Source organism: Nyctereutes procyonoides, unplaced genomic scaffold (genome assembly GCF_905146905.1).
Source record: "Nyctereutes procyonoides isolate TBG_1078 unplaced genomic scaffold, NYPRO_anot_genome, whole genome shotgun sequence".
Taxonomy (NCBI): domain Eukaryota; kingdom Metazoa; phylum Chordata; class Mammalia; order Carnivora; family Canidae; genus Nyctereutes; species Nyctereutes procyonoides.
This window is the reverse complement of record NW_026575044.1, coordinates 17,616,577-17,631,737: the sequence shown is the minus strand read 5'-3', so window position 1 is coordinate 17,631,737 and position 15,161 is coordinate 17,616,577. Positions and strand designations below refer to the sequence as shown.

Below are 15,161 nucleotides of genomic sequence, written 5' to 3'. Positions count from 1 at the left end.
TGGGTAATGCTACGACTACTATTAAGTGGCAGACAAATAGAAGGTCACAGTGCTTTCGCTACTATCACTGTTTTTCTGCTGAGTGATCTCATCATCTCAGAGATGCTCTATCTCGATTTCTTACTGCTCTTCCTACCTTGCTACATGTATAATGCAACCTTCAGTGCTGATTGCCTGACTGCTGATTCCAGATGATGATGCTGATAAGCCCCTGGGGATAATGCAATTGGTACTGAAGATAGGATGTGGCATGGCATTTGTGCTTCCTTGTATAAAGACATATTTTTAAAAACAGAGGCCATAGCCAGCGGGCCTGGGACTGAAAATGCTGCAAACCAAGAACTACTCCTTGTCTTAGAGACAGTGGTGGAACACAGGCCTAATACTTTTTGATGACTTCCTCATGTGTATTTTATGATTATTAGAAGTGAAAACATTCTCCCAGCAGTCTGCCCTAAATCCCTTCTGCTCGAACTTAAGCCCTGCCTGTCCTTCTGGTCCTGTGGAAACTAGGAGGAGGTACTCACAAGTCCCCTTGTCAAGTTCATATCATATATTGGAGATTCTCTCAAATAGTCTTCCAACTAGTCGATTCCTCACCAGGTGTGCATAATTTTGCAGATCAAAGGAACTTTAGAATTATTTGCTTTGTGTTTTATGGAGATTTTAGGGTGGGACAGGTATCAAAGGGAGAAAGAAATAAGCTTTTCCTCTAGAAGACTAAAGAGTGGGTGATTCTGCCCCCTTCACCCTTTATTATAGGCTAGACCACAATTACACATGGATGGACCCTCTTTCCTCAGGGCAAGAGGCCTGCATCTGAAGCAAAGGCCCCTCCATGGCCCCTCATCCCTCCATGATTCTTTAGTCGCCTCTTTCCTGCTGCCCCAGATCCCCCGAGACACCTCAGCCAACACGAAGTAGAGCTCCCACATCGAAGGACCACCTTGGGAGAGGTGGTCAGCCTCTGATCCAGGCCCTCTTGTCTCTGGCTCAGAAAAATAGAGCTTTCAAAGTGATCCAGGGTTTGCCCTGCTCCTCTGCTCAGAGGAGCCTCTACTCAGCAGCTGAAGAGATGGCATTTGGGGAGTGCAACTTTTGGCTGTGTCTCAATCCCTTCCTATTCTGCTTCCGTTCTGTTCCCCACCATCCCCAACAAAGGCCGTTCTTGGGAAAGGGCCTAGCACCCACTCACTCACTGGTCTCTGGGACATAGAAGAACTGGAGAGCTAACCAGGGCCAGAGATTTAGTGTGAAAAAGTAACTATTTACTGGAAGAATTTTAGACATTGCTAAGAAGCTGCAGAAGGTTTGTGGTTAGGGAGCCTGTGAAGGGGCTGTCTGGAAGACTGGGAAGAAGGGTGTGGGGTCCAGAGCCCTCCTTGCTGGGGCAGCTGCTTAGGCAGTCTACCTTTGTGCTCTTAGAGGCATGGCTGGGGCTCTCAGGAAGGGCTGGGATCAGAACCTTGGCTGCAGCTTCAGGCTAGTCCAAACTGCTCCCAGGCTGGACTCTCTCTACCAATGGCCATCTAGTCACCTCTAGTGATGGGCCCCATGTCATCCTGGGGCAGCTCTTTCCCTCTTTGGACAACTCCTAATATGTTTTGTTTGCATTGAGCTGGGCCTCCCCTCACTGGCCCCAGCTCTGCCCACTAGCGTTAATTTTGTCATTGTCAACAGTGTGGACACATTTGGTGTCTCTTCTTCCCTCCCCAGTCCTGTGCCACAGGCCACTGCCCTCTCTTCTCTAGGCCTCACCAGTGGAATACTAGGCAGCTGTGAAAATGAGCAAATCACAGCCACACTTAGTGGCTCAGAGAAATCTGAAAATCCTAATGTCGTGGAAAGAAACAGGACATAAAAGAATACCTGAAAGCTGACTCCCTTCCATAACACTGAAATCCAGACTAAATGGAAGCTAATTGTTTAGGGAGGCCCACACAGGGTAGGGATAAAACCATAAAGGAAAGCAAAAAGGTGTCTACCTTAAAAGCAAAGATAATGTTTACTTCTAGGGGTGGGGAGGTACAGTGAACTGCAATGTTCAATTCCCGGCCTGGGGGTGACTGAATAGGTTTTGCTCTGTATTTACGATTTATGTACATATATAGGTTATGATCTTATGTTTGTTGCATGTATATGAATGGATGGGCTGGATACAATTAATTAGTTTCTGTCAAAGAGACATGAGGTTGCTGAACTATATAGATCATAAGAGGACATCTATCCCCACTCATATTTCACAATAAACATCAAAAAAAATTTTTTAAATGTCCCTGGAACTTGCAACTGTTCCTTATATAACAAGGTTTTCAGATCCATGTCATAGTCCCTGTGGTAAGCGGACAAATTACCCTCCCCAAGAGGGTGGCCCCCCCCTTTTTTAAGATTTTGTTTATTTATTCATGAGAGACACACACAGAGAGAAGCAGAGACACAGGCAGAGGGAGAAGCAGGCTCCGTGCAGGAAGCCGGATGCAGGACCCAATCCCAGGGCCCCAGAATCACGCCTTGAGCTGAAGGCAGACACGCAACCACTGAGCCACCCAAGTGCCCCGAAGGTGGCCCTTAATGCAGTCACAAGTGTCTTTATAAGAGGGAGGCAAAGAGAGATCTGACACATACACAAAGGAGGAGGTGATGTGAAGATGGAGTAGGGAGAGATTAGAAGACACTGGCCTTGAAGACTGGAGAGATGTGGCCACAAACCAAGGAAGTAGGTCAGCCTCCAGAAGCCAGAAGAGGCAAGGAATGGATTCTCCCCCAGAGCCTTTGAAGGGAGGTGTGGCTGGGCTTGATTTCCACCGAGTGATACTGACTTCAGATTTCTGGCCTCAGGGAATGTGAGAGAATACATTCCTGTTGGTTGAAGCCACTAGATTAGTAGTACATTTTTCTCACATCCCCAAGGGGCATGGATGGAGCACTGTGGGACCATAGGGGGCAGATGGGGGCAGACTTCCCTGGAACTCTGGCACAAGGGGAGCTCTAGGGATTGGTGAGTGGCCGGACCACTGCCTCAGTGGTGGTGTAAGTGTCCACGGGTGCTGACGTGCCCGGGGGGGTGGGAGGGGGGTCAAAGGCAGAACCAACAGCTCCTGGCTCCTCAGATCTCTCCTCTGGGACCATTAAGATAAGTGAACAGGGCTCATGCCCCCATGACATAAGGAGGCAACAGGGAGCTGAATCCACCTGCCTGCATCCATACTGCACGAGCATCTTTGCAGTGGTTTGAGCGCAGACCAAAGTCAAAGGAATTTCAAACAGATTCTAAGTACCTGTCATCCTCAAGTGCCATGGTCAGGCCTGGTGCGTGTTCAAATCCTCCAATGCCCTTATAAAGCATGGCCTCCAGGTTGAAGATGATGTGTCAGGAGGGCTGACCCAGCAGTGGGGGCTGGGACTCACCAACTGCCTGACCTGGGTGCCCTCAAAGGCAGCCTGCCCTCCTCTTCTCTCCCCTGAGGCTTGTCTCTGAGCCCGACTGAGAGAAGAGAGAAGGACTCAGCCTCCCTAACACCTCTCCTTCCCGTGAAGTCCCCAGAGATGGGCCCTCTCCATTCTCAGAGCATGAATGCCAACCGGGTCGTGTGAGTTCCCAAGTGAGAAAGATACAAAACTTACCAGCTTATCAAAGCCCTGGCCATGGTCACTGGTCCAATAGTTCCTAACTGCCTCGTGATACGGTAACTGGAGCCCCACTGGGATCTTCCCTCTGCTGGCAGTCCCTTGGGATCAGCTCCTCATCTTCTTTGCACTGAAGGCTAGTAAAATCCATGGGGCCACTCTTTTGGGCAGACCCAACAGAACTCTGAATTCTCTTTGCTTCCAGAACAAGGAATCTACCAGGGCATGAGGTCTCTACTGGGCCTAGGAATGATTCCTTATGGGCACTGACTTCCCTAAAAAAAAGACACACGCAAAAATAGCAGAGACATCTAAAAGTGGCACCTATTCCTATGGGACACCACTTGACTCAAATTCCGCCACTAGAGACTCATTCCTTGGTTTACACATTATCTTTTGAGGATGCTATCTTTTTGGATGCCACATTAATTCACCAGGATCTCAGTGTGAATTAGTTTACCAGAACCATTTTCCCCAAAGTGGCAAGATAAGAAGTTGGGGACTTCAGCTGAGGAGTGGGGTGAGTGGATTGCTATGGACTTTGGCTTCTGGGTATAGTATTTGGCAAGAGGGCAGTTTTGCAGCCAGCAAACCCACATAATACCTCCTGTGTGTACGCATGCACGTTTCTGGTTCCTATCCGGTCACACACCATTTCCTGGGGGAAGCGTCTTCTTGCACAATGACAGGCTGTGCACATGTCACGAGCCCAGTGAGTCTTACTGCCAGGTCCCTGAGCCAAGATGTTGACACTCAAAACACTGCACAGGTCAAACAGAGCCACTTGTAAATGAAATAAGGCAATATTTGCCTTGGGTAAGAGCCTTGAGCTTGCAAACCAGAGTGGTTAAGGAAGGATGGCTCTCAGCACAAAACAAGTCTTTATGGAGAAAAACCAAATCCTTTAACAGGTGCCTCAAATCATTTACAATATGGCCGTATGATAATGTGACTCTCAAGCAACACTTCTGGAATTCAAGTACTGCCAGAAAATGGTGTCTATGTCTCCCACCAGCAATTAGGTCTGCATACATCTGGGAAATGAGTTGGGATATTGATGTGGGATAATTCATTTTTAAAAAATCAACCCCATAGAACTTTGGGGTTGGACGGAGCTTAGGGCCAGAGCATAGAGGTGAAGGCTAAAAGAGCATGAAAGAGCATGAGAGTCCAAGGAGAGAGCAGCTAGGCCAAATAGGATGACAGAAGCGTGCCCCGCCACTTCTGCAGCAAGCATCCTGGGAGGCCAGACTATGGCCTGAGCACCAGAAGGCAGACAGTGGTCGGGACTTGGTCCATACCGCCAGCTTGGACTCCGGGTCACCTTCACTCTGATACCCAACCACATATCAGGGCCAGGGATGGCGTGGGGGACAACGGCTGAACATCAAAAACCAGCCCAAACCCTGACCTGTCTGTATCAGAAATTCAGTGAAAGGTGCCAACAGTGAGCACTATAGGAAGGCCACCTTTATCGTCATCTGACCCCTTAAGGGGCAGTGGAACCTAATGCTTAGGACTGGGGGGCCTCGCAGGTGCAGCTCCCAGTGCCACAGCCTGCTGCTCATGAGATCTTCAACAGCACAACTTCACCTCGCTGTGTCTCAGTTCTCTCTTATCAAAAAGGGGACGATAATAATGGTCCTCCTAGAGCTGCAGGGAGGAGGGACTCTGTCAGTACACTCAGTGGGTTCAGAGCGATGCCTGGTGTGCAGGAGGGTCATTCGGGTGTTCCTGCTGTTGCTGCAGTTCCCTCTGGTGTCACTCTGTGTGAGTTTGGGGATCCTCTTTCTCCTCCTGGTTGTCCTGTCTCCTGGGTCTGAGACAGTGCCTACCCTAGACTAAGTGTCCAATCACTTTTTTCTAATATTCAAAAACTTCTTTTAGCTTTCCATTTGGCAATCATTTTTGACTTATAGGAGAGCTGCAAAAATCGGACAATTTCTGTATCCGCTTCACTCAGTTTCCCCTAATGCAAGCATCTTCAATCACCACGGCACAGGGAGTGAAAGCAGGGGAATCATGATGATACCGTGCCATCAACTAATACACAGACCGTACAGCAAATATGTTTAAGTGACAGAGGGAGAAAGAAAGGGAGAGAGGGAAGGGAAAGGAAGGGAGGGAAGGAAGAAAGAAATAAAGGAAGGGGGGTGTTTTGGGCTGAGCTGATCAAAGAAGGCTTCCTGGATGAGGTAGATTTGAGCTGGCCCCTGAAAGAGAAAGTTCCTGAGACAGAAGAGAATGGATGGAGAGCATTTTAGGAGGGAGGAATCACACAACAAGGGCATGAGGCTAGAAGGCGCCAGGGTAGGAGGGGAAACAGAGGAAAACAGTGTGATTGAGGCAGGGCAGGACTGGAGGCTGGTGGATTGGATGTGCAGAGGGGCAAGGGGCAGAGGCCACCTCTGGATACCTGGCCTTCTTTTTGTCCAGCTGCACTTCCTCTGTGCTGCCGTTGATGCCATAGAGGGTCATGAAGATGTTGGAGTCGGTACCACCACCGACCACATCACCCGTCCACACCGTCATCTCATAGAGCACCTGCCGGGAAAGAGGGATGCGGGTCCTGAGCCGAGGCCTGCCTCGCTCTCCCCCGGGGCACCTCCCAGCTTGGCGATCTGGACAAGGCCCTTCCTCTGATCAATGGCTAACGCCTTGTAGCTCTGTGTCTCTGGCTGTGTCCAGCTGGGTGCTAGAGAGGGGTTCAGCTCCTGACAGAGAACGTGTGTGTGTTAGAAGCGTGACTTTGAGTCCCAGCACCCACCAATGTCTTTGCCAATCAAGCCCCAGCCTGAGCTCCTGCAACTGAGCAGCACGTGGTGGCAGGAGAGTGGCTTCTGGAGCCACCCAGCATGCCATTTGTGCTCAGGGTCCGCCACCTTGTTGAGCTCCCCTACCCGGCTCAGCCTCTGCTTTCTCCACTGAGGAACAGGGATAAAGGTTTTGTAGAGCTGTGAGAGTCATGGACAGTTCACCCCGGGGCCCACGCCGGGCCTGCCATGCACTGTGGGTCAGGAAGCAGCGACTCCAGACCCATCCCAAGCATCCCCACCCTGAGCATCCATGAGCAGTGACACTGGAAGGAGCTCTGGCTCTAATCACTTGTGAATTAGGACAACCACTGCGTCCGTGATCTGCTCTCCAGGTTGGGGTTTTGCCTTTTGACCTGAGGTTTGTTCCAAAGAGGATGCGTTCCTTTTGTCTGTCTCCACTTGCCTGCTTTTCCCGCGACAGTGCCCGCACGGGTTCTTCAGAGGCAGCCTTGTAGCAAGAGAGGCCACCTCTACCCGTGTTCTGGAGGGTCTTTTGGTCCTGGCTTCCCACTCTATTCCCTCCTGCCAGGTGCCCAAGGACTAGCATGGGTCCCAAGGGCTCAGGAGAGGTTTGCACACATGGCCAAGGAAATGCCAGGCTGGTCATCTCCTCTGAATAAACCTGGCCCTTCCCTTCCCCTTGTGGCTGCTACACTGCATTACCCCCTATGTCTCTACTGCCCTTGAACTCAGAACCCAAGTTATTTGTCACAGCGATCATGCCCCTGACGTCCTGCCTATTGGATGCTGGATGCAGGGTGCTTTCCAAGCTGCATCTAGAATCTTTGCCATGATACCAGAAGGTTAGAAGTAGTATTTGCAGGCACGGCCCAGAGGACAAGTTCAGTACTTGTTTGCCCAGGTAATGACTGAAGAGCCTCTTGCTTTATCCAGAAAACCCTCTCAGACTTTAACACGGCATCGTGGTGGCAGGAGGAGCTATTGGGCATGAAGGCAGCCTGACACTTTTTTGCTCTTATTCAGACAGGCACGAAAAATAGAAAGAATCAAGATGAGTGCTTTGGGGACCCCATGGAGACTGGCCCCTTAAGGCCAGTCCCTCCAGACTGTCATGTTCTCTGGGCCCATCTTTCTCTCTTTTACACAGACCCATCTCTTTTTAGGTAATAGGTTGTTTCCAGAAAGAGACACAGAAATGGAGCTTTTGTAATTCTGGTCTGATATCTCCTGGGGAGACGGCCAGTCCAAAGAACCCTGTGGTTCTTTGCAAAGGGATAAACCTGTGTTCTTTTGTAACATGAATAATAGGGGCGTGGGTCTGCATTTCCACAGACTAAAGGGCTCAGAAGGAGATACAGCTGTACCAGCTGTACCGAGTGGGGTGTGCTTGTGTGCTGGGGAGCAGGGAGGGTGGCGGTACACACGCAGACACACTCACGCCCACATGCATGCTGGGAACTGGGTCAGGACAGAGGTCCCTAGATGAACTGTATGCTCACCCACACCATCCGTCTGGCCACAGATGGAGATGTCTGAGTAAGGGAGGGGAGTGGATCTATGCTGTGGAAAGTTCTGTGTTCTGGCTCTCAAGCAGGGGAGGGGCAGTCATCCACACTGCTGTCTGTCAAGGTTTTCAGAGCCCCAAATTCAGCTCTTCCTTCTGTTTCCATATATAATATAAGCAGGGCACACTCAGATCCAGAGTGATTTCTTCTTATCTTTTGTGGGACAACTTCTGACCTAAATCTATAGCCCACTGGTTTGGATTCAGGAACAGAGACAAGGGCTGGAGCATTATGTTGACCCCATAGCTTTTCTGTAGGGTCATAAGAGCCACCAACTGGCCATGTATCTTTGGGATCCCGCACTCAGGCCTCCAGCACTGACCTGTGAGTTTACACAACTTTATTCCAGGTCATTTGGCTAGTGAGAGGTGGGGTCAGGACAGGAGCTCAGAGCTCCTGCCTTGAAGAAGGTCTTAATGCAGGCAGCTCTCACTGCACTGCAAGATCCCGAGGCACATGGTATCCCCCAAATGCTATCTTGCCCCATCACTGTCCTTGGGTGTTGAGGGTGCCTTTGGGGAAAAAATTACTCTGTGCATCTATGAAGAGCTTAAAGCTCTTCCTCGATGATGCAAGATTTGTTCTCATCAAGCTCTCACACAGAACAGGATGGAAAGCATTATTTCCCTATATCGTATGAGAAAACCAAGGCCCAGAGAAGCCAGGTGTTTGCTCAAGGTCACATAGCAGCAAGCCCAAAGAGTCTGGAATCTCTTGGCTCCTAGCAAAGTGAGTGTGGCTGGTGTACCCGGCCGCAGCCCCAGCCAGTGCCCTAGCGATGAGTCTCCCGCTCCCCTCACTTTTGTCTCCCCTTCTGCTCTAGGAGCCCAACCTATACTGCCCTCGCCATGCAGTATGTACTCCCAGACCCCTCTCTATACCTTCACCCCAATGTTCACCACCATGGCATCCAGGAGGTCGAAGACACGGGAGGTGACACCGTCGCCTCGGTCCTTGGCAAGCCAGCAGTTGCAGCGCAATGTGTACTTGGTGCCCTGGGTGGGCACAGCCAGACACAGCTCCTCCACCAGCCAGCAGCTCTCGGGCGAGGCCCCATCATGGCCCAGCTGGGAGGGGACACACCAGGGCTGTGAGGGTCTGGGTGAAACCAGGAAGGAAGCCCTCGCCACTCAGCATCCCCTTTCCTGTCGTCCTACACCCTCCCCTTCCTCGGTGCTTCCTCCCACTGTGCTCTGCGCACGCTGACCCAGGTCCCTCTCGTGCAGTGAGGAGGTTTTGCTGATAAAACAAAGGTCTCTAATCAGAGTTTTGACTTAATCATGAGATTATTTTGAGTAGGCCTGACCTAATCAAGCAAGCCCTTTAAAAGAGGGTCCAGATATCGGAGACGGACAAAGTCAAGAGAGATTTTGAAGTGGAAGAGTTCATATCCTACGGGCCTTGGAAAAAACAAACTGCCATGTTTTGGAGAAGGTGATGCAACAGGGGATGCGTGCAGCCTCTGGAACTGGCATCCTTGTTTCCCACGACTGCAAGGAAATGGATTCCACCAACCACCAGTGAGGTTGGAAGAGGACCCCCCACCTCAGATGAGACCACAGTCCTTGCAGCAGCTTGACGTCAGCCCAGGGAGATGCTGGGAAGAGGACCCAGCTAACTCACAGCTGGACTCATGGCCTGGAAAACTGGGAAATCATACCTCTAAGTATTGTGCTAAGTGTGTGATCATTTGTTACACGGCAATAGGAAAAGAATACACCAGGCATCTTCACTGGGCCAGTGGGAGACAGAGACCTGGCAGGACAGTGGCTCATTCAAGGTCCCCGAGTTGATGGAGGAAGCCATGTGGCCTCCCCCGAAGACCTGCTCTGAGGTGGGGGCTCCCACTCTGAGGTGGGGGCTCAGTTTCCCTGCCTGCCCTGCACCCTGCCTCCTGATGTGTTCTGGTCGGCTCCTTCCTCCCCTGGGGGCAGGGCACCATCCCAGAACCCCGGGGACCAGCACCTCTATTTTCTTGATGATGCCCACATCCAAGCCTGCAACATAGAACTCCTCCACGGAGCCACAGTCGAAGCCCTTCTTCCCCCGGGGGAAGTCCAGCCAGATGCGGTTGCTGCGCTCATCATCCTCACCGATGAGTAAGATGAAGGCCCGGCTGTCAGTGGCCGCGTCCTTGTGCTTCCCGGTGGTGACCGACACATAGTAGGGAATGACTGCAAGAGACCCCGGGGCCCAGCGTCGGGATGGGCCAGGTGGACATGGGTGGGCTCACAGAGGAGCACAGAGGTCAGCCCCCCTGCCTCTGACACAGAGTGCAATGGAAACTTCCAGACTGAGACACTGATATAAATGAGACACTGATATCTCCCAAGGGGAGATCATCTTAAAAGAGCATCTTTGCTGCTTCTGAGAGTCCTGCCGACCAATGACCTTAGTGGCACCTAGCTCTCGCGTGTGAGGTGGGCGTGAGAACAAGAACTTTTCCCCAGGTACAGGGGGCAGAGGCCTGAAAAGCTTTCTAGCATAAATAAGGCTGGCAAAAATGAAGTCTCACAGAAAGTAGGAATTTGGGGGAGGAAAAATAAAACAGTATTCATTGTATGTGTGATATGGTAAATGAAAATTCTAGGATGCATCCACTTCCAAAAGAGACCAGATTAATCAGCATAAAGCCTGGCTCAGGTAGGTGCAGCCTAGAGTTCCAGTTGCCCAGTGAGAGTAATTCTTCTCCTTGCAGCTAGGGGTACTCAGAAGAAATAAGCAGACCCTGTTGGGTGGGTTTCTGGGGGGACACCTCTGACTTAGCTGGGGGGAAGACCCTTTGCCCCTTCCCCTTCCACTCATTCTGCTTGGAATGTGGATGTGATGGCTGGAGTTCCAGCAGTCGTCTTGGAACCAAAGGCAATCTTTAGGATAGAAGTCCCTGACTTCACTGGAACCTGCTGTATCTGTCCCAGGTGCCTACCTTCAAATTTTATGTGATAGAAAAGAAAAAAATCCTTCACTCTTTAAACCACTATCTTTTCTCGGTCACTTGTAGCTACTAATTGATACAAGTTGGAAACCCTTCTCTGGGATCATCTTCCTCAATGTCCTGGGTGATAATGCTCCGGTATAGGTTATAGGTTATATGGCTATAGGTCATGCAATTTGTTATCTCTTTGAAAGTTTCCAAACTAGCCCTTCTAAGCTGGAATGACCAGCATTGTTTTCTGTACCTGCCTGCAGCCTTATTTCATCTTTGCACGGGGGAGGGACTTGGCCTTTCGCAGTTGATCATAGTGCTTAATTCAGGAGGACCATTTTCTTGTGGGTCCTGTCATTTATTCACAGAGTGCAAAGGTGGAATATAAAACGACTGATTCTCTCTGCCCAGCCCCAGAGACCTCCCCACTCCACACGGTCCCCTGGAGGGGAACACGGTGCTTGTCAACACTCCACACTTAAGACAGCTGACCAGATAGGCGGTAACTTTAAGTGTCAGATAAACCAACTCAGAACTGCTCTATCTCAAAAATCCGGTTGGAAGAATGAGCTTGTCAGGACATTACAATATCATTTGAAGGAGGGAAAAACGGAGGCCGAAAGCGTGGCTTGTCCAAGGCTACGTACATCACTGTCAGAACCAGAAATGGAACTTAGTCCTCCTAGAACCATCTTAGGACTTGTTCCCCTCCCTCACCACATCGCACTGTGCCTTCAGTCTGCGAGGCCGAGGTCCTCTGGGTGATGCTCTCAACGGACACGCCAGGGGTCCTCCCGGTGGCCATTGGTGCCTGTCCGCTGAGAACTGTCCCGGGCCCTTGGGGGCTGAATCTATATCCCGCGGGTCTGGGTGAGGGCAGAGTGTACAGCGATGCCCCCCACCCTGGTGGCGGGCCAGTAGATTAGGGGCATCGGCTCCCTAACTCCTCCTGGCCTTTGATGCCCCTTCTGCAACAGGGCTGGTGGCTGCCCTTGCAGGGCGCTTGGCAGGGAAGCAGGCAAGCTGTGGGAGTCACTAAGCTTTAGGTAGAAGTCAGCTGGTGGCAGGGCAAACGCCCTGCTGAGCGCCCCCTCTGCTCACCTGGACCCTCCTGCACGTAGGCGGCCATGGGCCCCGTCACGGTGGCCACGTCGACGTCGGCCATCTTCGAGCTCAGGGCGATCTCCCAAAAGTCGGCCGGGCTGCTGCAGTTGCTGCTCCGGTCCCCCGTGTACTCCTGCCCAGAAGAGCACGGCCCGGCCCCTACAGCGCGGGCACCTTGTGCCCCGGCGCGCAGCGCAACGAAGAGGGCAAGCCATAGCTGAGCCAGGTCCCCCACCCCGGCCGGCCCGCCGCTGCCTTTCCCGTACCTTCTCATAAAAGAGCCTCTCGAGCCGCCCGTCTTCCTTCTTCAGGGACAGCCAGCGCCCGCACAGGAACAGGAACTCGTCCTCATTGGTGTCATTCCAGATCTCCACCTTCTCCACGTACCAGTCTGCGCACCACTTGGTGTTATCGTGGCGGAGCTTGATCTTGTAGATGACCCCCAGGTCAGCGGCCTCGATGATGAACGTGTCGGCCTGGGGGATCCAGATGTGGGCACTTGGGTGGGGGTGCGCCCCACCTCCACCCACGGCAACCCTGACTATCCAGCACCTTCTACTCCCCTAAGCCGTCGGGCTGAACAGACCTTCCCAGCTGGACTGGACATGTCTCTAGCACAGAGCATGGTGTATTCTGAGGCCTCACTTCCACAATGGTCCCGTTTTGCAGGAACAGGTTATCCCTGTTCCTCCTGGGATAACCCTTATAGATGTCTGGAATATGGAATGCAAGGGGGCATGGGGCAGAGAAGGGAGCTCAGCTTGATCCTGGTACCTGGATGTCCTTGGTTACATTGAATATCGGCATGAGTTCAGGTGGGAGGCTGGAGGGAGTCATGGCGGGAGGTGGAGGGTGCTTGAAATTCCCAGGGGGAGGCTGCGAGGCAGTCAGAAGAGCCACAGGGCCAGGCCCGGGAGAGGAGACAGAGCAGGGAGATGCTCTGGTGGAGGCCCAGCTGAGGAGCCGAGGGACAACATTTGGAATGCAGGTGCAGGCAGGTGTGAAGTGGGGTGTGATGCTAAGCCCTCTGGGTCCCTAATCATCCCATCGGTGAAGTGTTGCTACACTCTTGGGTACTTGAATCCTAAGATCGCTCAGTGAGATGCAGAGTTCCAAGCCTTAGGTGAGGTGTGGTCAAAACACAGGCTGAATGTGGCCAGCAGGAGCCTGGCCCAGGGGAGGAGAGGCTGGTGACCCTGACAGCGCTTTTCCTCCAGAAGATGGGAGATGTGCTGAGTGACTCCTGAGGACTGGGAACCCAGAGATAAATATGATTAGGAAGCCTCTGCCCCTCCTGGGGTTCTCATGGCCCAGGGCAGGGAGGGGAGGGAGTGGGTGATTACAGCCCATGTGCAGGAGCAGCCACCTGTCCATGGACTAGAGGCAGGGCTGGGAAGACTCTTCAGAAGGTGGCATTAAGCTAAGGATGGGGGGCTGGGCTTTCTGGGTACCGAGGCAGGTCAGTCTGCAGGCAGAGGAACCTGCAGGTGAGCACTACACAGCTGACCGTGGTGGCCACAGGGCTCTGACCAGTGGCTAAGATCATTAGGGGAAAAGCAGGCACATCCTACGACACAGCAATTCCACTTCTTTCTTCTGTCCTGAGGAGACACCTTTATATATGGGCACAAGGATTTTTATCGCAAGCTTTTACAGCGGAAAACTGGGAGCCATGTGCCATCCAGTGCTTGGGGAATGGTTAAATAATCACAGGGATGTTGTGTGTAGAATGTCACGAGTGTGGTGGTTACAAAGAATGAGCCAGCGCCATCTATTTTTGGATGTCCTGACAAAGGGCACCTGGGTGGCTCAGTCAGTTGTGTGCCTTCGGCTCAGTTCATGATTTCGGGGTCCTGGAATTAAGCCCTGCATGGGGACCCCTGCTCAGTGGGGACCCTGCTTCTTCTTGTCTCTGCTCTCGGCTTATTCTCTCTCTCTCTCTCTCTCTCTCTCTCTCTCTCAAATAAATAAATAAGATCTTTGGAAACACAAAAGAATATCCTGACATAGGAAGATTTCCAATGTACCCCATTGCATGCCAAAGGTGAACTGAAGAAGCATTCACAGAGGCTTATGTCTTTTATGTAAAAAAATGAAAAGCATGGAATAGCATTATGGATTTTCTATGGGCACAGCCACATAGACATGGAGAAGATGCCCAGAAAGGATTGGAAACAGGAGAGAGCATGGGGCATTCTGTGGGGTTAGTGGAGAGCCCCCTGGCCGGGCTGAATGACTATCAGATTTAGAGGGGTCAAATGAGGAGGCTGCAGGAAGCAGTGGGGAGCCCAGGTGATTCCATGAGTCAGGTAAGCAAAGTGGGGGCTAAGGAGCTGACAGGGCTGATCTAAGGGCCGTGCAGGAGGGGGAAACTCCCGACCTGGCTTTGGACTGGAAGTGGGTGCTCCTGGGCGGGGGGGCGTCTAGGGGGAACTTCTGTATTCTGGAAGAAATGATCAGAGAAATGGAAGCTTCTAGATACTCAACAGTGAACTTAAATCCCATGAACCATCCGTGACTAAACCAGAAGTAGCTCTCACCCCCCTCGATAGGAGGGAAGGGAGGGTGAGGGATGGTGGGGACTAGGGTCAAGGTTCTTCTTAGGATGTAACAAGTGCTAAAACAGAAAAATCTGACCCCGAACCCAGGGGGAATGGACTGCATCACCTTCACTTAGAAGTTCATGCGTTAAAGTGCCCTACAAATATTTACTGTGCCTACTCCGTGGCTGGCTCCGTGGATCTGGCCACCAAGAAACATCGAGGGGTCAGCTGTGTGCTGCGCCTTGCTGTCTTACAATGTATTGTCCAGACGTTGGCTCCAGGCGCCAGCGAGGGGAGGGGAAGGTGGACTCCCCTCCATCCTCAACCACATTCAGCGCTTCCAAAGAGCCAGGCACGTTAGGTGTTTTAATTCAGTGAACTTATTTTACGGTGGAAGAAACTGAGGCACAGAGATGCTGAGTAAGTTGCCCAAGATCACACAGGATGTGAAGTCAGGCAGTCCGCCCCAGCCACAGGTCTGCCCACCTAACAGCATGGCCATGCCCCACTCCAGCGTATGAGTGACCTTGACAATCCTGCCCCCAGCCTAGAGTCCGGGACACCACTTGTGTTGCTTGGCCACTTTGCCTTCCATTTTTTCCCAAAATGGACAGACCTC

The 15,161-nt window shown here is 51.8% G+C and overlaps 1 protein-coding gene across 2 annotated transcripts in view; it reads right to left on the bottom strand.

Moving 5' to 3' along the window:
• Positions 1-15,161, bottom strand: part of LOXHD1 (lipoxygenase homology PLAT domains 1) — a 162,838-nt gene that overhangs the window by 22,697 nt on the left and 124,980 nt on the right. Inside the window, exons 30-34 of one of the 2 annotated variants that reach the window (XM_055324162.1) lie at positions 12,266-12,475; positions 11,997-12,132; positions 9,935-10,143; positions 8,851-9,036; positions 6,044-6,171 (exon numbers count right to left, since the gene is read on the bottom strand). In XM_055324162.1, coding sequence (XP_055180137.1) covers positions 6,044-6,171; positions 8,851-9,036; positions 9,935-10,143; positions 11,997-12,132; positions 12,266-12,475 — 869 coding nt within the window. The remainder of the gene's footprint in view (positions 1-6,043; positions 6,172-8,850; positions 9,037-9,934; positions 10,144-11,996; positions 12,133-12,265; positions 12,476-15,161) is intronic. The other variant, XM_055324163.1, reaches the window with a different exon arrangement.